The 24,600-nt window shown below is 36.6% G+C and overlaps 1 protein-coding gene across 7 annotated transcripts in view; it reads right to left on the minus strand.

Moving 5' to 3' along the window:
- Positions 1-8,586, minus strand: part of LOC142611044 (uncharacterized) — a 30,924-nt gene extending 22,338 nt beyond the window's left edge. For 2 of the 7 annotated variants that reach the window (XM_075783053.1, XM_075783050.1), the window contains exons 1-4: positions 8,402-8,586; positions 6,429-6,857; positions 5,237-5,354; positions 3,570-3,645 (exon numbers count right to left, since the gene is read on the minus strand). In XM_075783053.1, coding sequence (XP_075639168.1) covers positions 3,570-3,645; positions 5,237-5,354; positions 6,429-6,534 — 300 coding nt within the window. In that variant the 5' untranslated portion in view covers positions 6,535-6,857; positions 8,402-8,586. Of the gene's footprint in view, positions 1-3,569; positions 3,646-5,236; positions 5,355-6,428; positions 6,858-8,401 lie in introns of those variants that run through there. The other 5 variants (XM_075783051.1, XM_075783052.1, XM_075783054.1 and 2 more) reach the window with 5 other exon arrangements.
- Between the last annotated feature and the right edge of the window lie 16,014 nt (positions 8,587-24,600).

A 24,600-nucleotide genomic window follows, 5' to 3' on the forward strand; every position in this document is an offset into this window, starting at 1 on the left:
CACCAAGTGAGAAAACCACGAATCAGTACCCAGCTATTGGAAAATTTTAACCAAAAAAAAAAAAAATTACATCAATCAAGAAGTGACACCTAAGAAGAGAATGTAGGACACCAAACAAGAACAACAGTAAAGGTGATGAAGAATCTGCAAATGTCACAACTATAGATGAAATTGAAGATGTCTTGATTCTGAGTGTTGACAGTCCTGCAGAATAATGGGTTCTAACCTCAGGGCCATCCTTTTATTGAACCCAAAAATGGGAAGTCATGTAGGGTAGCTTGATGAAGCAGGGCATGTAATACATTGTGGGTGGTAAATGGAAAATCACCAAATCTATGGTTGTGGCCTGTGGAAATGGCACTCCTAACATGATGATGACCGAACAAAAGAATGTTGTTACAGCTGCTTAGACTAAAAACTATCGCACCATAGGATTGGTCATATGAGTAAAAATAAGGGATGAAGATACAGTTGTTGAAGGGAAAGCTATCAAGTATGAAATCTATAAATTTGGCTGTGTGTAAAAGTTGTATCTTCGGGAAACAGAAGAAAGTCAGCTTTTCAAAAGTTGCAAAACAACCGACGTAGAAAGATCAGAATTGCTTCATGGAGATGTGTGAGGGCCTGCTCCAGTCTCATCTCTTAGAGACATTGCATTATATCACCTCTATTGATGACTCAACAAGAACAGCATGGGTTTATATCTAGAAATACAAATCTGATTTCTCTGATACATTCAAGAAGTGGATAGCCATGGTAGAGAATGAGATATGTTTGAAAATAAAATGATTGAGATGAGTTAATAGAGGGGAGTATGATAATAAGGAGTTGAAAGAATTTGGTGCTATTAAAGGGATCATAATGGAGAAGGTTGTTCCAAAGACACAGCAGAAAAAAGGCATTGTATATGCATGAAGGAAACACTTAATGAATGTGCCAGACACATGGAAATACACACTAGTTTTCCCAAGATGTTTTGGGTTAATTCAATTAACGCAATAAACCTGACTGCATACTTAATTATTTAACTGTGGTCCTGTATGCACAACTACCAGAGGAGGCTTGGAGCAGCAAAGAGGCAAAGGTTTCATATTTGAAAGTGTTTGGTTGTGTTTCATATGCGCATATGGATTCTGAAGCAAGAAGTAAAGCTGATTCGAAGTTCAATAAATGTACTTTAATTGGGTAAGGCATTGATGAGTTTGGTCATTGATTTTAGGATGATCAAAATGCGAAAATAATTAGAAGGAATGTCATACTTAATGAAGATATGATGTAAAAGGACATGTCAGTTTCAGAGTCAAAAAATGGAGTCACTTTTGTTAAAAAAAAAATGATGAATAATGTTGAGTTAGAAGATATTTCTAGAAATTATGTGAAAAACAGACTTCAAAATAGTCCAAGGATAGTAGCTCCACAACAGTATTTTCCCTTTCTATGCAATTGGCAATTGTCTAATGGTAGTGAACATGAGTATTATAATGAAACATTGCAGGATAAAAATTCGTCCAAGTGGGAGCCAACTATGCAGAACGAGATGAACTCACTTAAGTCAATTAGACATGGGAGTTGACTGAGCTACCATTGGGGAAGAAAGCTTTACATAATAAGTGGGTTTATAGGATCAAAGAACTTGATGACAGTAAACACTCTGAAGCGAGATTAGTTGTTTTCAACAAAAGGTGTTGATACAATGATCATCTCTCCAATTGTAAAGTTAACAACAATCAAATTTGTGTTGGGAATTGTGGCTAATAAGGATTTATATTTTTCAGGATCACCAGACGAATCGGATGATTGGTATGAGGCATGAGGTTGACAGTCTCAGCCCTTCAATTTTCCCTTTCTCCCTTGTAGTAGCACTCTCCGCTTGGCCATCCACCTATTTATGTTGAAGAGTCAAGTAAGGATCATGACCACATTTCTTCTTTATCCTGTGAAGCTTGTCAATTTAGTAAACATCATCATGTTCGTTTCCCTCTAGTTTCATCAATTGTGCTTAAAACCCCTTTGAGTTGGTACATCCAAACGTATGGGGTCATTTTCAAACTGTTTCAAATAAGTTTCAATATTTTATTTACTTTGTTGATGACTACTCTTGAATGACTTGGTTGTTTTTAACGAAAAATCATTCTTAGCTGATATCCATTCTTCAGCCTTTTGGCAAAGAAGTCCAAATCCAATTTGGACGTAAAATCTGAACAATGCACTTCGACAATGCCTAAGAATGTCTCTAAAACATTATATGATGAAGGCATTGTCCCAAAAATATAGTCACAAAGAGCAAGAATAGAAATGATGTTGAATGCACTCTCTTGTCTCATATGCATGTACCTAAACACTTCTGGAGTGACATGCTTCTAACTGCATGCTACCTCATTAACTGGAGCATTCCATTATTCTTGATCGCACACCTCCTCTCCTAATCTTATTTCCACCCTTCCAGCCTTCCATTAGCCTCCTCAGGTTTTGGGGTGTGTTTGCTATGTCCATATCTTGGACCTGGTTTTGACGAACTCTATCCTCACTTCACCAAGTATGTCTTCCTCAATTATTCCTGAACTCAGAAGGGATATCAATACCACTCTATAGTCTTATACCACTACTTTAGCAGTGCTGATGTTACCTTGAGTTCATATTTCTGAATTAGTTCACTAGAGGAATATCAGTTTGAGCTATTTATCCCTTTCAGCTGACTACACTATTTTCCTTCTCCTGCGCCAGTGCTTCCAAAGGATCCCCTGCCACTGACCTCCACTCCAAAGGCTCCAGCCCCTTGCAAGTCCATACCAGACATCCACAATCAGCAGCCTCAGTACCCCTTCATCATCCTCATAGTCTACTGTTTAAACATGCACTCCCAAATCATACTCCCTATTGCTCACCGAAAAGGTACACATTCCTGTGTTACTAAACATCCCATTAGTAATTTTGTTTCTTGCCAGATGTTGTCTCCTTCTTTCTCCTATTTTATTTCTTCCTTTTCAGGTGTTTCCATTCTTATAACTGTTCAAGATGCACTCTCTGACCCAACAGGCCATGGAATTGGAAATGGCCACTGCACACCAGAATGACATTTGGGATCTTGCTCCTTTACTGCATGGCAAAACATGCTGTTGGATGTAAATGGGTATAAACCATTAAATTTCATCCTGACAGGTATGATGATGCCTCAAAGTTATATTAGTTGCCAATGGCTATACCAAGACATATGATACTAATAATGATAAGACTTTTCCATTGCCCTGATTTCTTACACATCTATTTGAATTAGATAAATAGATAGTAAATGAGGGAAAAAAAAAAACATATTTTTAGCTCCTCCTTTTTAATCTTCCTCATTCACAAGATTTCTTATCTCTCTCTCTTTCAAAACCATATTTTTAGCCCCTCCTTTTTAATCTTTGTCATTGAATATTTTCTATATACTTCAACACAAAGCATATGAGAATGTATACAAATTATAGAATTGCAAACTAACATCCACACATTATAAAGTCCTATAAATAGAAGTGACTAGCAAAAGGAAAGAGAAGTAAAATAAAGGCAGAAAAAATAAATGGACATACAGGAAGAGAGACGTTATGCAAGTCATGGCTTGGTTCTGTATTACAAACACAGTGTTGTTTAGAATCTAAATCTACCCTGAAAACATAAATAGAAAATTAATAATTGTCAGTCTTCTCCATAAACTATTAGATATTAATGCTTTACGTTTCAAATCATAAAGTATTTAGTCTGCTGTCTATAGATGCATGCAGAAAATTGAGAAAAAAATGTAACAAGGAACTACAGAGGTTATCCAATATAATCATGTATCATTCACTGCAACAATCTAGATAAGCGATTTTGTCAAAGATAAATATACAAGGTGTTGATGAATGCTAAATGGATGAATAACACTTGTGTCAAGGTTGAGTAGAAATTTGTAGAGACTGAATGTGCTGGAATCATATATCCTATAGACTAATGTCAGACAGATTACAGTTGCTGTTGTTGTAAAGTTTGCTAGTCTTTTTTAAATTACGTTTTCTGTATTATATGCAAATTAACACTCAATAAACAAGCATTAGGCATGTTTGAACATTTCTGTAAATGAGATACTGAAAGGGCATCTGTCAAATGGATACACATCGATATAGAAGGATATACATGGACATATATAGATATGGATTAAAGATATGTTGCATCCTCACCATGTCCATTTTATGAATTTCTTGAATATGTCAATGGCTATGTTTCTGTCACATCAAGTGCATGTTTCATATTAAATTATTAGTACAGTATGTGTTAGAATAATGGTTATATGATTAAATTGATCCTTTCAAAACAGCTTAAACTTTAGGTACTAGTGGTAGCTTATCATGGTATCAAAGCAAGTAGCCCCAAGTTCGAACCTTGACTCCACTCTACCTCTCATTTAAAAACTTCAAATCTAACATGTCGGGTTCCACTTTTTAAGAGGGAATTTGGATGCACAAACAAGAGAGTATTAGAATAATAGTTAAATGATTAGATTCATCATTTGCTAACAGCTTACGATTTAGGGATTAGTGGCAGTATATTAGTTTGTACCTTAAAGAGCCACACTCCCACCAAAACATCCTCCCCAGTGGTCCCAAAAAAAAAAAAAAAAATTTGCTATTCCACACCACATCAAATATAAATGATTAGATGCATCAATAATATGTAAAAGTTTGAATCAATATTCAGAGAGGTTCCTAGGTTGTAGAATTTTTCCATATAAATATAGCTGAAACACTAGGTATCACCAATGCCATACATTAGTTGCCCAAATGAATGAATTATAATGGCTTTAAGTAGCCTATATTCAATTTTTATCTAGTTAAAATTTTGAGCAGCATCAAGCATGGAGACAATGAAGACCTAAACACCATTTGCACAATACTTCCCCATAAAGTGTGCAGGTTAAAGACAGCATATTTGCAGCACATTATTAGTTCATGTGGCATAATTTATCCATGTATAGCACATCTTTGTTCTATTTATAATAGGTTTTCCCTCAGTAAGCAATAACAAAAAGTTTTCTTTCTTAACTTTTTTCATAACACAACACATCACAGCCTAAAATGGTGCTTTTCACTCTGATCTAGGTTAGAATTTCCTCTGCTTGAACTTCAAATTAGCAGGATTTCACAAATTGGCTTTAGCTGTCTTAGAGAAAAAGCACCAAAAATAATGGAAAATTAACAATAGAAAGAAGCAGAAGGGATACCTTTGCCTTTTTGAATGGGAAATCTCAGCCACCCCTTCCTCAAATTCCTTGGAAGCATTAGCTCCAGCAGCACCACCACCACCTTGAGACAATTTTTCCCTCTTTCCTAGCATAACCTCTATGAAGTCAAAAGAAAATAAATATCTAAGTTGTTTGCCAATATACAGAAGTGTGCAGATGTATAATGACCTAATCTTTTTCTTTTCTTAAGTTAATGTGTAATGACCTAATTTACAGAATTAAGCCTGTGCCTTTTTAAGAAATCAAATGAAAGAGCTGGAGACCTGAAAATATAGAATACATCACTATCTTCAGTTTCTGATAAGTAACAATGTAGTGGAAGCGTGGAAAAAGAAAAGGGGGGGCATAACTCCAATACACAGGAAGTATATAGAAGGTACTCCAGATAAGGGAAGAGAAAAATAAAGAAATACAAAAGAACAATAAAATGTAAAAGAGAAAAACAAGTCAAAGACTTAAGGCATGAATGAAATTCAATAAATATAAATATAAATAAAAACCCAAATCATCAGAACCTGAAACTCCAACTCTCCAAGGCCAGATAAAGGCAAGACTCAAGAAAATAAAGTCATAACAAATCTCAATTTGATCCCTCTAAGGACTGCTATTTCTCTTCAATGCTGTATAGTCCACATGAAATGGCACCAGTTTCCGAACAACATGGCTCTCCTCCCACCAAGTTTCATTACACCAACATGCCAACAAGCCAAGTTGACCAGGCGTAACCCATTTGGCATCAAAGAGAGAAAAAAGTAAAATGTATTTGCACTTTATTTTAGTGATATCACCAAAAGCGACCCTCAGTGTGATGGCAAGAACCTACCACCAAAAGCGACAAGTCGTAGGCTCAAGTCTAGGAATTAACCTCTCTCAAAAGAAAATTTTGGGGGTAAGGTTGCCTACCATGACCCCTCCTAGACCCCACAAGAAGTGGGAGCTTTGTGCACTGGGTATGACTTTACTTTAGTGATATCCCTTCCCTCCCCCAGCCCAGTGCATCCAATCCTTTTAACAAAGATAAAAACAAATAATATAATTAAAAGAAATTGGAATGAAATGCAATCTTCACCAACCATCTATTCTGAGGGCAGATATACTTCCCTAGCAACCATTTGTACTCTGTACATATAAACGTACATGAAACTTTGAATGTTAAAAAGGGTGGCAATACCTGACACATTAGCTTTTCTTATGCGTGATCCGGGCCATTCCCTGTACTTACGGGCATCCATTCCTACCCTCCCAGGACTATTACGCTTAGGCTCAACACTTAGCATTTCAGTTCTGCAAGATTCACTAATATGTAGCTTAAAGTGTTCCTTGCTCCCCTCCAACTTCACCTTCTTCCCACTAGTACCCAATGAGCTTGAAACCTTCTCAGCTTTCTTTGTAACAGAAAGATATGGGATGCACCACTAACCCTCCTTTGTCCTTTTTGAAACATTTGACATCCTTCACTTCTCAACTCTCTTTAATGTCCTTTTAGCCAGAATAGGCTTCCCCTCATCATATTGTTTCATCACCTATTGTACTTGAAGAGCTCAGTTAAATGAAAGTCTTTATTAGTGTTTTCCTCTTTGAACTTACATGAAATATGAATCTGTCATTGCAAATCCAGAATTAGTCAAACAATCAACACTTTTATACATCTTATTTGCGTCGATACTACTGTCATGTCTCATTCCTTAACCAACTCTATCGTCATTTTTCATAGTTTCAACTGGGAAAAAAGAGTCATACTCTAATATGATTTGTACAGAAGTTTTTATGGAAATATCATTCCCCAAAAATAATCACAAGAAAGTGATGGAAGTTAAAAAATATGCTTCTATTTTTTGTGACAAATTAGATTACATATCTACTTATCCAGCCAAGTGTCAATATATATTCTCCAATATAATCCACAGAAAGATTTTCAAGAAGGGAAAAGTAATCAAGCCATACGGCTGTTCATCAACTATTAGCAGTTTGAAGTAACATATATGATCAAGCCGTTCTAGAAGGACAATTATTCAGCCAATGTTTTCTATACTTTGATACAACATCATAAAAGTCCTAACTCTAAAGCTTTTCTTGCTACCCCAGACAAAATACTAAGTTATAAATAACATCTAGATATAACCATTATCCAAACCATAGAAATTAATGTCAGCTACATGAACAAGCCAGCCAAACAATAAACTAAACCCCTGTTCACAAACGAATTAAGGAATGGAAAATGCGGAAAATACTACCAATTTAATGCAAATTGTTTACAATGAATGCGATTGGTACCACGTCAACAACATAATTAATAAATTTCTTAATTCATTGTGTGGGGTAGTATTAAAATTTGACACATCAATTTGTAGTATCCTGGCAATTTAAAGCAAAATAGGAGTGAGAAACAAGTATTTGGCACCTAAAGGCTCAGCACAATATGAGCAATGTTATAATTCTTGAACCACAACAATAACCCAGAAATCGTTCCTCCTAATATAACTTTAATCCAGATTGCCTAGTACAGTCCCTACTCCCTACTGAGCAGAAATTCAAGAACTTTGAGCCATGTTGCAATTACTCCAACCTTATTTTCATTATTTATTGACCAAACAACAAAACATATTAAAACTTTCCAACAACAACAACGTCATCAGCAATCAAAATAACATCAAAATTTGAAAAGAAAGAGAGGGAAAGATCTACATTTACTTTATACATACATACATACATAAATACATACATATATACATATATTATACTATTAAACTAATTGTATAAAAAGACAAGAACTTTCAAACCAAGAAAAAAAAAAAGGAACTTTAATTCATAAAGACAGAAAACACGAAATCTTAAACACGTGTGGGCGGTGTATTTGTAAAATAAATTAATGCTTCTTACTTCGTATTAGCTTCAAATAACACTTTTTTCTCTTACCAGTCAAGGTTGTGCTTTCAAAAACCCATGTGGGTGCGCGAGTTAAGTTCTTAAAAACCCATTTAGCAAGCGTGTGGGACTTCACAAAACAAAAGCAAAAAAAAAACAAAAAAGTAGTATTTGAAACAAACAAAACACACATTTGTATACTAACAAAACATGAAAATAAGCACAACAAGCAAGAACAACAAATTAATGAATTATATAACAAAAAAAACACACACATACGTAGAGATTGTTTGATTAAGTATTGGAAATCTGAATGAAGAAGACAGTGGAATCCGTGAAAAAAGTCATTTCTTTCTTTGATTATGAGTCTTCTTGGCTTGGCTGTACAGGCTGCTTCTGCTTCTCCTTCCCAAAGGCAAAGACAGAGATGGACGGAAATAGAATAGCTTGTGAGAAAAGTAAAGCAAAGCAAAGTGCAGAGAGTCTGTGTGTAAATGGAAGTGATGGACTGTCAGTGACGGTGACTTTTCCCACGTCAGCCTTAACGACGACAAAACAAAAACAAAAACAAAAAAACGCGAAAGGGATTACCGGTACGTGTCAGTTTTTTTTTTTTTTTGGGATTTAGGATTACGTTAAGACAATAAAGAGTACAACGTGGGATTAATCAAAGTTTAAAACTTTAATAAGTAGTCACCTTTCTGTAGCTTAAAAAACATCAACAGCATGTCAACAACTACCGATTTGTTTTATAGCTTGTTATATTTTTCATTAGATGGGTCTCAAAAAAAATTTTAAGTACCTTATTAATCAAATATTTATCACCGCACACGCTCTTTAACATAATGGTTATTCTTCAAATATAAGTATTTATGGCCTTCTAGAGTTTATGAAGTAAGGATCAAGAGATTTTTCTAAGTATAAGTTATTGTGAGGTGTGCGGATTAAAAGCTGAAATTCAAGTCTCCATAAAAGAGTTTCACATAATATATACACTTAAATTAAAGTCAAAGTAAAATTTGGCACTTACTAATGTAATGGATTGTTGTTAGTGATAGATAAAAGAGTACTATCTATTAGAGCATTCACAGTTGTTATCTTCAAACTATTCTATTTTATCGTTTCAAAATCTACTTTATCATTTATACTATATCATTTACAACACTCCCAACATTCCTAAACTCTATATTTTTTGCTCATTTATTTAAATATTCTTTTTTATTCATTTGTTACTATTTCTCTCTCACCGCCAAACAACCTCCAAATAGCAACACAATGAACACACTACCTCTCTCACCACTAAACAACCTCCAAATAGCAACACAGTGAACACACTACCACGCTCATGTATCCTAGCACCACCACCAGACCATCAAACCAAAAGCAGAACCATGTTTAAAAAATAAAAAAAATAGAGCCATTGGAGCCAATCACAACGCCACACCAATTTCCTCCACACCAAACAACAAATCTCCACACCACAACCCACACCAAACAAAACCCACAACCTAAACCACCAAACGATCCTCCATGCCGATCAATGCCCACGCCACGCCACCACCAGACCACCACACCGATGCCACCACAATCCACCACTGAAACTCAGCCCCAAACTCACAGCCAAAACTGGATAGTAAACCCATAACCACCCACAACCAAATCCGTGGAGCTCCGTTGGTGCGTACTCATAGGTTGATGATCATGGTGGAGCTCCCTTGATTGTAGAGGAGAGGGAGAAAGAGAGGAAAGTGAGTGAGAGACAAAGAGATGAGAGACCGTGTGATGAGAGAGAAAAAAGGAATAAAATATAATATAACATTTTGGTAAAGTGCTCCAAATGCTAAGCACATTTTGGGCCTGAATGTTACATGTACCTTACATTTGGCATTTCGCAGGCCCACTGCGGATGCTCTTACTTGCGCCATTGCTCGCATGTATATATGTAGTCACTTTTTTATTTGTTTATCAAAAAAAAAAAAAATTTTGAATGAAAAATTTGTATTGACAAATAATAAATCCAAAAGGCGCTAAAACAAAGGAAGAAAACACAGCGCTGCCTAACTAAACTGCAAGGAGTCTCACAAATAGCATTTACAAAAGAGGGGGACATGCTCAAGTCTCACTTTCTCATAATACCTTTATTTATGAAGTTTATTTAGGGCCATCTATTTTGGAAAAAAAAAATGAAATATTGAAAAAAATTTAAAAATAATTAATTATTTTTTTGTTTTTTAATAATTATTTTTTCGTTTTTTAATAATTTTTTTTTAAAAATAGTTTATTAATATATACTGTATACGTTAGTAATTCCTTGTTTATGACAATGACAATGTATATGAAAGTCTATTCTTAGGAGATTAGACATAGACATATGTGCCATGTCATGAGCACGAGCAAGCCCTTTCACGAAACAATGGATCACAGTGGAGAAATCATAATTTTGCTTTTCAAGGCAATCACGTCAAATTTATCATAAATGTAGTAAACTTTTTAACTTTAGGGGGCTGTTAATAACTTTATTTTTTATTTTTTAATAAAAATATACGAGGGTAGATGGAATGTTGAAAAGCTATGGGGCCAATGGCTCCCACTCCCCTTCCTTCCCGAGTGATGGATCACATTAATTGAGTTAGAGCAATGTTATAGATGTCATAAATTTTATTACAAAAATTTTATAAAATTATGTATCATTGATCACTCAAAAATATTTATATTTTTTATATAAAAAAATCACCAATCTTATTCACTGTCACACATTAATTTATAAAAAATTTTATAGTAAAATTTGTAGAAACTTTGACATTATTTAACCATTGTGGGCATTATACAAAGATATCATTGAACATATTATTGCATGAAAAAATAAATAATGTTTTATGTTCTAAATTAACGTATATGGTTAGTGATAATGCATCACATGTTTTATTTTCACATCTTATTAATTTATTTATTATTTCTCTCTCTCTCTCTTCCTCTTTGTCTCTCTTCTCTGTGAAGCCCTCTCTTCTCTCTATTCCTCTTCACTCATATTATCTCTCTTTGTGTCTAAAACTCGCCACCACCAGGAAAAAAAATCATAGTTGGTCTCCACCTACTAATCTTACAATTACAATTTCAAAACACAATCACAATCACGATCAACAATGAGTGCATAATTCCCATATTAGTCCAAATGATTTGCGTGTGAAATTGATGAGCAAAAGTGTGAAGGAAATTGCAAGGAATTTTGAAGAGCAAAGGAAGATGAACCAACATCGAACGTTGTCAAAAACTCTTCACAATCACATTTACAAAGCCCATTTCCTTATAAAATTTTTATAGGGAATTCTCACCACACCATTCTCATACCCATTCACAATCACAATTATAAAACCCATTTCAAAACCAATCTCATCTTCACCACTCAACCACGCCAATCTCAATCTCCACCAATTGATCTCCACGACAGGGTTTAAGAGAAGCAATATGCAAAGAGAAAGAGGGACATTAGAGAGTGTGAGAGAGAAGAAAGAGGCAAGAGAGAAGGAAGAAAGCCAAGAGAGAGGAGAGAGAAATTGAATTAAAGTTATTTTTCCTTTTAGTAACTGTGTCCATAAGCTTCTATTATTGGAAGCATACGAACATAAATGCTAACAAATTTTGGCATTTGACACACTTAGTGTAGGAATGCTTTTCATGTTAGTATACTAATTGATGCTAGTGCTCTAACAGGACTCATAATATATATATATATATATATATAGAGAGAGAGAGAGAGGAGAGATAAGGTCTAAAAACACAAAATTTGATACCTGTTAATGTGGTAGATTATTAGTAGCAGGTAAAAAAGTTATATCAATGGTGAGTCTATACGAAAGAAGTAATCAAAATGTGAAAAAAGTGAGTCCATATGAAAAAACAAATGTGAAAAAAAAAAATCAAAATTTTTTGTATAAGTAACATTACTCTCTCTCTCTCTCTCTCTCTCTCTCTCTCTCTCTCTCTCTCTCTCTCATACCCACAATTACATGTGAGGTCATTCTATTTTTATCAAAAAAGTTTGAAAAGGAAAGTTTATATTAACAATAACAAAGCCAAAAGGAAGAAAACACTACCTAACTAAAGAGCTGGGAGTCTCACCGACAACATTTACAAAAGAGGGGGGAGACATGCCACTAGTCTTACCTTTTCATGACACCTCTATTTATGAAATTTATGATAATGTAAATTTGTCTATTGTTATAGGATTAGACATATGTCAATATGCGTCATGTCGCAAGGACATGAGTAAACCCTTTCACAAAACAATGGATCATAATGCCAGTGGCTATGTCATAATTTTTCTTTTTTAAAGGCACTAAGTCAAATGTATCATAATTAAACTTAGTAAAATTTTAACTTTGGAGAAATGTTAGTAAAATTATATCTTCTGATTTTTAATAAAAATTATACGATGCCGGATGGAATATTTAAAAGCTTTGGGTACAATGGCTCCCCACTCCCATCTCTACCCCAGCCATGGATCACAATAATTGAATTATAGGAATGTTAAAATTATGGGTAAACTACATATTTAGTCTTTAACATTTGCACCATATGTCAATTTGGTCCCTAACCTTTCAATTGTGTCAATTTGGTCCTTAACCTTTTAATGTCGTGTCAATTTAATCTTTGTCATTATATATTAGATGAAAATTGTTTACATAGCAAATAGCCAAAATAAAATTTTAGTTTATTATCACATCAACAGAAGCTAATTTTTTATTTTGGCCATTAGACATGTCATTAATTTTCATCCAAAAGATAACTCTAAGGATTAAATTGACACGGTAAAGAAAGGTTAGGGACCAAATTGACACAATTAAAAGGTTAGGGATCAAATTGAAATATGGTGTATAGGATAGGGACCAAATACGTAGTTTACCCTAAAATTATTATAAATTTTAGGGTAAACTACATATTTAGTCTTTAACATTTGCAATAAATGTCAATTTGGTCCCTAATGTTTCAAAGGTGTCAGTTTAGTCCCTAATCTTTTGATATTGCGTCAAAATAGTCCTTGCAGCTAATTGATGGATGAAAAATACTGATATGACTAGCAAATATATTAAAATATTATTATTTTTGCCAAGTAAGTTGTCACGTGTCCTTAAACTAAAAAGAGAAAAAAGAAAGCCAATTAATTTGGGAACATAATCCACTGTGAAAGGAGAACGAAGGGGAAGGGGGAAGAGAGATCAGAGAGTCTAAGAGTTCTCAATCTACGGCGACCAACCCATCCACGACGAAGCTGATATAGCTAATGGAGAGGCCCGACTGAGTGGAGATTGGCGACCCACCCATCACGAAGTTAGTGCAATGCTCCTTTGTTTCGTCACTCATCTCATCATCCGCATTGACAAACTCAATCAACTCATCAAGCGCCTGAAGACTCATTCAGTAATATATTACTAGATCATGTCTACGTGACTGTGTCCTCCACATAAGCCAACAACTGTTATGCCTTTCACAAAACTTCTATTTTATTAGATCATGTTTTGATTTTGAATTTTTGATTTTTTATTTTTTATTTTTTTTTAGATAAAGTGGTATATCTAGTTGTTATTCTCATTAGAAATGTATCTTGAGGATTATTTTATTCGTTTAATTCTAATTTACAATAGTTTTCATTTGGATTGTTTGTTAATTCTGTAATCGTTGTTTTTGTTGTTAAAATAAATTATGAAAATATAAAATGAATTCGGGACCTTAGTTTTAGTTTTTCGAGATTTTTCTGATAAATTTTTTTGATTTCTAGTGGCTGTATCAGTTTTGCCGTAGATGGGTAAGTTGCCATCGCTATTGAATGAGCACTCTTAAAGTCTTCAATCTCTCTTCCCCCTCCCCCTTCGGTCCTTTCTCACAATGGATTCAATTCCCAAATTATTAGGTCGAGGGTTTTTGTTTTTAATTAAAGGACACATGGCTACTTACTTGGCAAAGATAATAACATTTTAATATGTCTACTAGTCTTGTCAGCATTTTTCATCTACCACTTAACAGCAAAGACTATTTTAACACAATACCAAAAGATTAGGGATTAAACTGATACTTCTGAAATGTTAGGGACCAAATTGACATTTACTGTAACGGTTTGGGACCAAATATATAGTTTACCCTAAATTTTATTATATAAATCTTATAAATGGGTGTGTTGTTAATCATTAATTTTTTTTAACTATGTTAATTAAATTCACCAACTGGACGCATTGTCACGTCAATTTATAAATTCATTTCTAGTAAAATTTATAATAACTTGGACATTATTTGACCATTGTAAGTGTTTTACAAAGACGCCCTTGAAAATATTACCAGACGAAAAATAAATGTTTTATGATCTAAAAGTAACATTATACGATTAGTGATAATGTAATTGATCATTAGTTCGACCCAATTCACGGTCACGGACACTTGTTTAAGAGAAGAAAACACCTAAAAAGTTGCTAGGAGTGGATTGATGAGGGACTATTTGTTGTGAGAGTGATAGAGAGTTTGGTTGGTTAGAGTTTTGTTGTTGTTGTTGTTGTTGTTTTTTGGTTAAAGTTTTGTTAAAATGTGTTTTGTTTGGGTGTATTTCAAGAAGGGTAAAACGAGAATTTAACTTGATCTAAAATTACTTTTTTCAATTTCCTTTGCAAATCCAACGGTGTTAAGGTGCAGGGGAGGTTAGTGTAATTTCCTTCAAAAGTTAGGTAAGCTAGTATTCAATTTAAAAATACGAGGGAGATTAGAGTAATTTGAATAAACTTCAGAAAAGGACAGTGCAATTATCCTTGAAAAAATATAATTCTCAAATAATTTTGTCAAACAAATAAAAAAAATTCAAGAATTCTCAAAAATTGATAATTCATACCCCAAATTCTTACTTAATGAACACATCTTAAAATGTAAGGTATACGATCAATTCAAAATAAATAAATTAAGGGTACTGTAAGGACCAAAAATCATGCACAAGCCTAAAAGTTTAAGGGTGATCCAATAATTCAAGGCCCAACACAATAAATTTGTAGAGAGGGAATAAAACAACAAATGACAGTGGCGTCCTAAGGGCTTCACTTAGACAATCAATAGATATATGGTCCTCGGGCATTTCTCTTGAAGGATCTATTACATTCACTTCTCTCAGTTCCTTCTCTTTTTTCTCCTTCCCAGCCAAACCAAAAAAATCCCCTTTTCCTAGTCATCTTCATCCCTATTTATACTCCTTGTTTTTGTTATCTCCACCCTTCATCTCTTATCTAACTCAGTTCTTTTGCTGACACTTGTATATTTGCTGATAGAGGGTGGTGGAAAGAAGTTCCTTAGCTATTACTTATACTATTCAGGTCACCTCCACATCGATGCAATAAATAAAGCTAGTGCTCTCTGTTCAATGCGGCCAGAAAGCCTAGTACAGAGCATTTAATGCGGCGTTCACAGCTACCTATCCTCAAATCCGATATTTTCCCTTTCTCTATTATGTATAACCAATCTATCCCTTGTACTTCTCTGGGCAATCCCGCCTCTGCATTCTTGGGTCCTCGGGTTCTTGACTTTCATCTTAACTGCCATCTCTTTTGTTCCTTAAGCTTCACATTTGGTCCTTGGGTTTTTATCCTAGGTCCTCGGGTCTCCACAGGTACGTTTAGTATATTGAATGAGGATTACGACAAGAATTGAATTCTTTATTACTAGTAATAAAGTGCGTTGTAATGTAATAACTAAACATGTTCATTAGTTTGGTTGTGAGTTATAACATTAGAATGAAGTTTAATATTTATTTTAGATAATATCTTGCTCAAACAATTATATTTTCTAAAAATTTGTTATTTTTAAATTTAAGAGAAATAAATATTATTTTTTATGATTTTTTCTTTTTATAATTACTAGATATATATGGAAAGTTTGTTTATTTGAAAATATATTAAGTTTTGAAATTATTGCACTTATTAAGGAATAGCTAATACAACTTTTTAAAAATGAATATTTATTCATTATTTTGAAGATTAGTTATTCATAATGAATGACTATTCCTTGTAATAAAAATATAATCAAACTAAAGAATAACTAAACTATAGAAATAACTATTACATTGCAACCGCTATTACAGCCTACTAAACATGTCCTAATTTTCGCAATAACATTTAGGTTATAGTTGGTTGGTTCGTTGAAAAGATGGAAGATAAAAAATGGAAGAGAAAATATAATTTTTCATTATTTAGTTGAAAAGAGACAATAGACTGCATCCAGTTTTTTTTTTAAATATCTCATTTTATTATTTTAAAAACTATTTTATCTCTTATTATACCATATTATTTTATAAAACATTTAATATCTCAACTTTTATTTCTTCATACAATACATTAAAAGAAAATATTTAAACAATAACCCCTTACCCAAGTATTCGCCTGTATTGCATTTTAGAGAGTCCAAATCTTCTGTCCCACTTTTCCTGCTTCATTTTATACTCCACCAATAAAAAATTGTCACGTGTTCACCTAATTAATTAAATACTTTCATTATTGACTTATTAATGCTACCGTTATTAATTAATTAAGTGGACACGTGACAAGTTTTTATTGGTAAAGTATAAAGTGGAGCAGAAAAAGTGGGACAGAAGATTTGGACTTCATTTTAGAGTTCTCTATTTCAAATATTATTTTTTTATATATATATTTTAAAATTTATCTCTCTCTCAATCACTTTCATCAATGCATGACCATTCACATCACCTCTCACTCTTTACTAACAAGAGGATTAAAATGATAAAATTAACTCTTTTTTGTCTTTTTGTTTATCTCACATTCTCTCTCCATCACATCACTACCTCATCCCCTTTCTCTCAGTCAAACAAACAACACTGAATCCTCCCTTTTATTTTTTCCTCTCCAAACAAAAAAAAAAAAATTTGTAGTGTGATTACTGATATTATATATATATATAGATAGATAAACCCGAAACAATAGTATAAAATACCGGTATCAAATATATCAATTCAATATATAAACCATAATGAATACCAAAATGGTATTTAGAACATTGCATTTGAGTATTTGATTGGACTTCTATTTTTAATATGGGCAATATAGTAAATTCATACAAACTATCTTCTTAATCCTCTTGTTTTTCTTTCTAACCAATTAAAAAAAATTTATATTTATATTATTTTATTACACTTTTCCATCATTTGTATCAAAAACAAAATGGTATAAATTAACTATTTTATATTCTCCCAACTGTCTCTATCTCCACTTTTATATCTTTCTAACCAAATATATGGTTAGAGCAATGTTGATAAGTAAAAAAATACCTATTTACCAATTAATTGTAAGAGGGAAAAGAGTAAATAGAATATATAATAGATAGAGTTAATTCCAATTATGCACCTTAAGCATGGGGGGTATTTACTCTGCACACCCAAAATTTTTGCAATTTTTGCAATTTGCATCCCAAGTTGAGATTAATTTACAAGATCCACCTAATATTCAAAACGGTAGTGCTCTTATTAATTACATGCACATTGCCAAAACTTTTATAATTTAAGGTACATATTTATAATGTCCTCATAATTTAATATGGATAGTTGACTATTAAGATTTATGCCAATGACCCCAATGGTTGAGTGGCATCACATGACATCTCTAAAGGATATGTTTAGGGTTCAAACCTTCACAACGCGACTCTTAATATAGGGGGGAAATTATTAAGTTTTATATTTGCAACAAATCATACACATTCAAACTAAAAAAAAAAATAGTTTTTTAATTGTGGCAATTTTTTTTGAGGAAATAATTGTGACGAATTATTTCATATACTCTTAATTATAAGAATTTAAACCCTACACATTCATTACTATGACACTAATGACCCTAGTTCCATTTCTATTTTATTTTACATAATAACTTTGGCAGCAACACACACACATACACACAATTTGTTCAATTTATTTCCTTATATCAAGGAAAGTGTGGAAAAATGTACCAAATAGGCAAAAAACTCATAATTATCTCTCAAGAGAGTTCAGAAAAAAAAAAACCACAGTTATTTTTAATAAAAATTAAAGGTGGACAATACAAATTAACTTTCAATGAAGTAGATGACTGCAAAACTTAAAAATTTATGTTGCATATGGTAAATGATAAATTAACCCTTATAAACATGTCTCAAACAATTATATATATATATATATATATAAAATCGTTTGAAGCTTAATTAATAGCTATTTTTCTTACAAGCTCTTAAAAAAAAAAAAAAAAAACTAACAGCTAGTCAGCATGAATATAACCCACCTCCCCCTCCCCCACTTCTAGTATCTACTATCTAATATTTGAAAAAAAAAATTAAAAAACTAGTGCCTTAACCTCTTTTATTTCCTTTAGAACAATCAAGAGGTGCAATTAATTTTTTTATTTATTTTCTTAAATTAGTTAGAAATAAAAAAGTTATGTTCATGATATTTTCATAACATTTTTACAATAGATCATAAGTGATAAGTTGTTCTTGGTTATTACTAGTGTGGGGGGTAAAAAGACCTTGATGGGTACATGGGCCGTGGGGCCATGCTAAGGAAGGCCGACCTATCCTTAGGTTTAGGACTTGATAGTACTACGGGTCGGTCCATACGCTGAGGATTCGAGGATCCAGCCGAGGGTGTTTATACCCTCGGACTGACATCGGAGAACCCGGGACTTCATGGTGAAGGTTAGGGAATGACACGGTCAAGACCAATAGTTAGAGGAAGTGAACCCTTGAATGTCCTAGAAGCACCAATGTTGGAGAAATATCAAAGATAAAGGCTGCTACCTCCACATTAAAGACCCTGCACCAACCACCCTGGCCGCATTAATGGGGAAGTGACACTTGAACAGTGGAAGGGAAACTTCTGGTTACTATTCAAAGGCACTAAGAAAAGAAATATCTAGGCTAAGGGGGAGTTGGGGCAACACGTGTACAAAGTATTCCAAAGAGTAGTATTTAAAGAGCGATCTAAGACAGGAAAAGGGGACAGACTTTTTGTAACCTAAAAAGAAAAAGAAACAAAGAGAGAGAGATAATATAAGAACAACTCTCGGCTTACTTCCGAGGAAGCTGATTTACTATATTTCTTGTTGTTTCCAAGTATTTGCAATCTTTAGTTTGTCATTTAATCCTCACACACTTCTAACCTGGGTTTCAAGCCCACACTCTACAAATTCATATTGTTTAAGGCTCATTGGGCCTGAGCCCATAACTGTTCTTGGGGCCAGGTGCAATTGTGCACTTACAATTAGCGCCGTCTGTGGGAATCTAGTCTAGAAGAGGTAGGGATATTATGGCAGGCCTAGGCTCTCACCATGCAGAGTCACAGGGATCACAACCGGAAGATCATTTCGAACGTCTTGAACGTCGAAGGGATCGTGAAGGGAGTGTTCATACAGAATACCCAGGCGCTAGCCATACTCATGGCGGGGGTAGCACCACTCATGAGGAGGGACCTAAATCCATGCAGAAGGAGATCAATCGTTTGAAGAGGAAGTTACGCCATGCTAAACGTAAGTTTTCACCGTCCTCGTCTAGTTCTTCCTCGGAGAAGGATAGGGGAGTTGGCTACAGCTCAAGGTCGCGCTCCCCCACCAGTGCAACGTCCTCCGGTGAGGAGGACGACCAACCAGCCCGCAAACGTAAGAAATTTCGTTCTAGGGGCTTAGGCAACGATACTATGAGTAGGGCGTTGCACCAACTCTCTAAATCTCCGTTTTCACGGAGGATTGAGAGGGGGAGGCTTCCCAGGAGGTTCACCCAGTCCACCTTTACCATCTATAATGGCCGGACTGATCCGGTGGAGCACGTGAGCCACTTCAACCAGAGGATGGCAATGCACTCTCACAATGAGACTCTGATGTGTAAAGTTTTCCCCTCCAGCTTGGGACCTGTGGCTATGAGATGGTTTAGCGGTCTCAAATCAGGGTCTGTAGGCTCGTTTGGGGAGTTAACTAGGGCATTTGCTTCGCGGTTCATTACGTGTAGCAGAGTCCCTCGGCCATTGGATTCGCTGCTATCCATGGCCATGAAGGAAGGGGAGACACTGAAAGCATACTCCGACCGATACTGGGAGATGTTTAATGAGATAGATGGTGACTTTGATGAGGTGGCGCTTAATACCTTTAAGGTAGGTCTTCCTACTGACCACGACCTAAGAAAGTCTTTGACGAAAAAGCCCGTTTGCAGCGTACGCCGCCTTATGGATCGTATTGATGAGTACAAAAGGGTAGAAGAAGATCAGCAGCAAGGGAAAGGAAAGGAAAAGGTTATCCCGCAGGAGAGAAGAGATTTCAGGTCGGACAGATACCACAACAACAAGCCGAGGAGGGATTACTTCGGGCAATCCGGCTCGGCAGCACCTCAGGCTGTAAATACTGTGTTCCGAGAACCAGTGCATCAGTTACTTGAGAAAGTTCGTAAAGAGCCTTTCTTCAGATGGCCAGGCAAGATGGCAGGGGACCCTGCGAAAAGAAACCAAAATCTCTTTTGTCAGTACCATCAGGATGTAGGCCACACTACCGAGAACTGTCGGACCCTGTGGAACCATCTAGAACAGCTCGTCAGTGAGGGAAAGTTGAAGCAGCACTTGTGTCAACCGGGCGAGGTCGATCCAAGTTGGTTCAAACAACTAGAGGAACAATTCATCTCGGCCTGCATTGGGAACAATTAATGTTATCTTCGCTGCACCTGGTAGGACCGGCTCAGGTCCCACTAGGGTGATGGCGGTTTCCCATCCTCAGGCCGAGGATGTGGGTAGCAAGCCGAAGAGATTGAAGGGCACTTTACCCGTCTTGGGTTTCTCCGAGGAGGATAAAATAGGGACTATCCAGCCCCATGACGATGCTCTAGTGGTTACCCTCAGGATAGGGAACTATGATGTGAGGAGAGTGATGATAGATCAGGGCAGCGGTGCAGATATCATGTACCCTGATCTATTTAAGGGGCTAAGGTTGGAGTTGGAAGATTTAACTCCTTATGACTCACCTCTTATAAGCTTTGAAGGGAGAGCCGTTGTGCCGAAGGGACAGATCCGTTTACCCGTTCAATCCGGCACAGAAACGGTTGAGGTGGATTTCATTGTGGTTGACGCGTACTCTCCATATACAGCCATCCTCGCCAGGCCATGGCTGCACGCTTTGGGAGCTGTCTCCTCTACCTTGCACGTTAAGGTTAAATTCCCCTCCTGGGATCATGTTGAGGAAATCCTCGGCGGCCAGTGGCTGGGTGAGACAATGCATATCGAGCCGCGGTGCTTCGTCGGCCCGAAATTGAGTCATCAACTTTGCCCATCCAGGGAATCATAGCACGAATATGCCTCCGGAGGCACCTGGAGCGATGACAGGAGATGAGGCTGTTTGTGAAGAGTTAGAGAAGTTTGTAATAACAGATGATCCAGAGAGGTTCTTTCAAGTTGGCATACGTTTGCCACACCAGGAGAAGATGGAGTTGTTGAAGTTTCTGAAGGATAATATAGATGTCTTTGCGTGGGACCCCTATGAGGCTCCAGGCGTAGATCCGAACTTCATTTGTCATTGTTTAAACGTGAATCCTACCATTGTTCTGAGGAGGCAGCCACCTCGACGATCTTCCCGAGAACATTCTGAGGCTGTGAAGGAAGAGGTTCTTAAACTCAAAAAAGCGGGGGCTATCAAAGAAGTTTTTTACCCTGAATGGTTGGCTCACACTATTGTTGTTAAAAAGAAGAACGGCAAGTGGAGAGTATGTGTGGACTTTACTGATCTGAACAAGGCCTGTCCTAAAGATTCGTTCCCAATGCCACGGATTGATCAATTGGTAGATGCTACTGTCGGACATCCTCGGATGAGTTTCTTGGACGCTTTTCAGGGTTACCACCAAATTCCCTTGGCGTTAGAAGATCAGGAGAAGACTGCTTTCATTACTCCAACCGGGAACTATCATTATAAGGTCATGCCATTTGGATTAAAAAATGCTGGGGCTACTTACCAAAGAATGATGACCTGAATGTTTGAACAGCAACTGGGGAAAACCATAGAAGTATACGTGGATGATATGGTGGTGAAGAGTAAGACAATACCTTCACACATGACAGATCTTGCCGACACCTTCCAGATGCTAAGGAAGTATAAGTTGCGCCTTAACGCCTCCAAGTGTTCTTTTGGCGTGGGATCTGGAAAGTTCTTGGGATATATGATTACTCATAGGGGCATAGAGGTAAACCCAGTGCAGGTTAAGGCTATTCAGAATTTGCAGCCGCCTAGGAACCCAAAAGAGATTCAGAAATTGACTGGAATGATTGCTGCGTTAAATAGATTTATCTCTCGGTCAGCTGACCGGTGCCGTCCTTTCTTTCAGTTGTTGAACAAGTGAAAAGGGTTTCAATGGACTGAGGATTGCGAGTTAGCTTTCCAACAGCTTAAGCAATATCTTTCTCGGCCACCCATTTTGTCTCGCCCTGAGGTGGACGAGGTTTTGTTCGCTTATCTGGCCGTGGCTGTCCACGCGGTGAGCTTAGTCCTTATAAGGAATGAAAGTGGAGTGCAAAGACCGATCTACTACGTTAGTAAGTCCTTGAATGAGGCTGAGGTGCGCTATCTGCCCTTGGAAAAAGCGCTTCTGGCTGTAGTCCACGCCACGCGCAAACTTCCTCATTATTTCCAATCTCATACTGTGGTTGTTTTGACCCAGCTGCCTCTCAATGCTGTATTGCGCAAAGGCTTGGATTATTTGCGAGGTGGCAAAATGGGGAACCATTTTGGGAGCCTTTGATGTTAAATACAAGCCTCGCACCTTGATGAAGGGTCAGGTCCTCGCTGATTTGGTGGCGGAGTTTACCGAACCATTGTTAGAAGAAACTTCAAAAGAAGCACACATGGGTGAAAAATCAGTTGGTCTGATCACGGCCGTATTGCCCTCAGCTTGGAAAGTGTATGTGGATGGGGCTGCTAATCAGAAAGGATCAGGAGTTGGACTTGTTCTAATGTCCCCTGAAGGAATTGTCTTCGAAAAATCTTTGAGATTGGCCTTCTCGGCTACTAATAATGAGGCCGAGTATGAAGCAGTTTTGGTAGGCATGCAAATGGTACATAAGATGGGTGGCAAGGAAATCCGTGTGTTCTCGGACTCTCAGTTAGTGGTCGGCCAAGTCATGGGGACCATGGAGGCTAGAGACCCCAGAATGCAGGAATATTTGGCCCAGGTCAAGCGTCAGCAGGCTGAATTCGACTCCTTTGCCTTAGCTCACGTTTCTAGGAGTGGAAACACTCATGCAGATTCTTTGGCTACGTTGGCAACATCCTCGGCTCAAGGTTTACCAAGGGTTATTCTCGTTGAGGATCTGGTAGAACCTTCTCTTGTAACTGCTAACGCGCCTCGCATCCATCTAATAAGGCCTGGTCCTAGCTGGATGGACTCGATCGTATTTTTTCTTAAGAATGACATCCTTCCCGAGGACAGGGCTGAAGCAGAAAAGATACGTCGAAAGGCGCTGCGTTTCTGGTTGTCCGAGGATCAGAAGCTCTACAAACGATCCTTTTCAGGACCGTACTTGTTGTGTGTACATCCTGAATCAACAGAAGCATTACTGGAGGAATTGCATGAGGGAATTTGTGGGAGCCACACTGGGGGAAGGTCCTTAGCCCACAGAGCCCTGACTCAGGGTTATTGGTGGCCCAATATGCAGAGGGAGGCTCAGGACTATGCCAGAAAATGTGATCAATGTCAGAGGTTCGCCCCTAATATTCACCAACCTGGAGGGGTTCTTAACCCTCTCTCCAGCCCTTGGCCTTTCGCACAATGGGGTTTGGACATTGTAGGGCCATTTTCGAGAGCTGCTGGAAACAAAAGATGGCTGCTCGTGGGAACAGACTACTTCACTAAATGGGTTGAAGCTAAGCCCTTAGCCAATATCCGAGATGTTGATTCCAAGAAATTTATATGGAAAAATATTGTCACTAGATTTGGTATACCGCATATACTTATCTCAGATAATAGTGTTCAATTTGACAGCAACGCCTTTAGGCAATATTGTGGTGACATGGGTATCATAAATAGATACTCTACCCCAGCTTATCCTCGAGGAAATGGGCAAGCCGAGGCCGTTAACAAGGTCATAGTCAACGGGCTCAAGAAGAGGTTGGATGATGCGAAAGGCAAATGGGTAGAAGAGCTCCCTCATGTCCTGTGGACGTATCGGACCACACCGCGCAGGTCCACTGGAGAAACGCCATTCTCTATGACCTATGGAGCCGAGGCGGTGATACCACTGGAATCTGGTTTTCCTACTCTAAAGACAAGTTCTTTTAACCCAGAGAATAACCAGGGACTCCTAGAGAAAGATCTTGATTTACTTGAGGAACGGCGTGAGGCAGCTATGGTCCAAATGGCTTATTATCAGCAGAAGCTAAAATGAGGATATGATGCCCACGTGAAGCTAAGGCCACTTGCACCTGGTGATCTTGTATTAAGGAAAGTTGTAGGCA

Source organism: Castanea sativa, chromosome 9 (genome assembly GCF_040712315.1).
Source record: "Castanea sativa cultivar Marrone di Chiusa Pesio chromosome 9, ASM4071231v1".
In the NCBI taxonomy this organism is placed as follows: domain Eukaryota; kingdom Viridiplantae; phylum Streptophyta; class Magnoliopsida; order Fagales; family Fagaceae; genus Castanea; species Castanea sativa.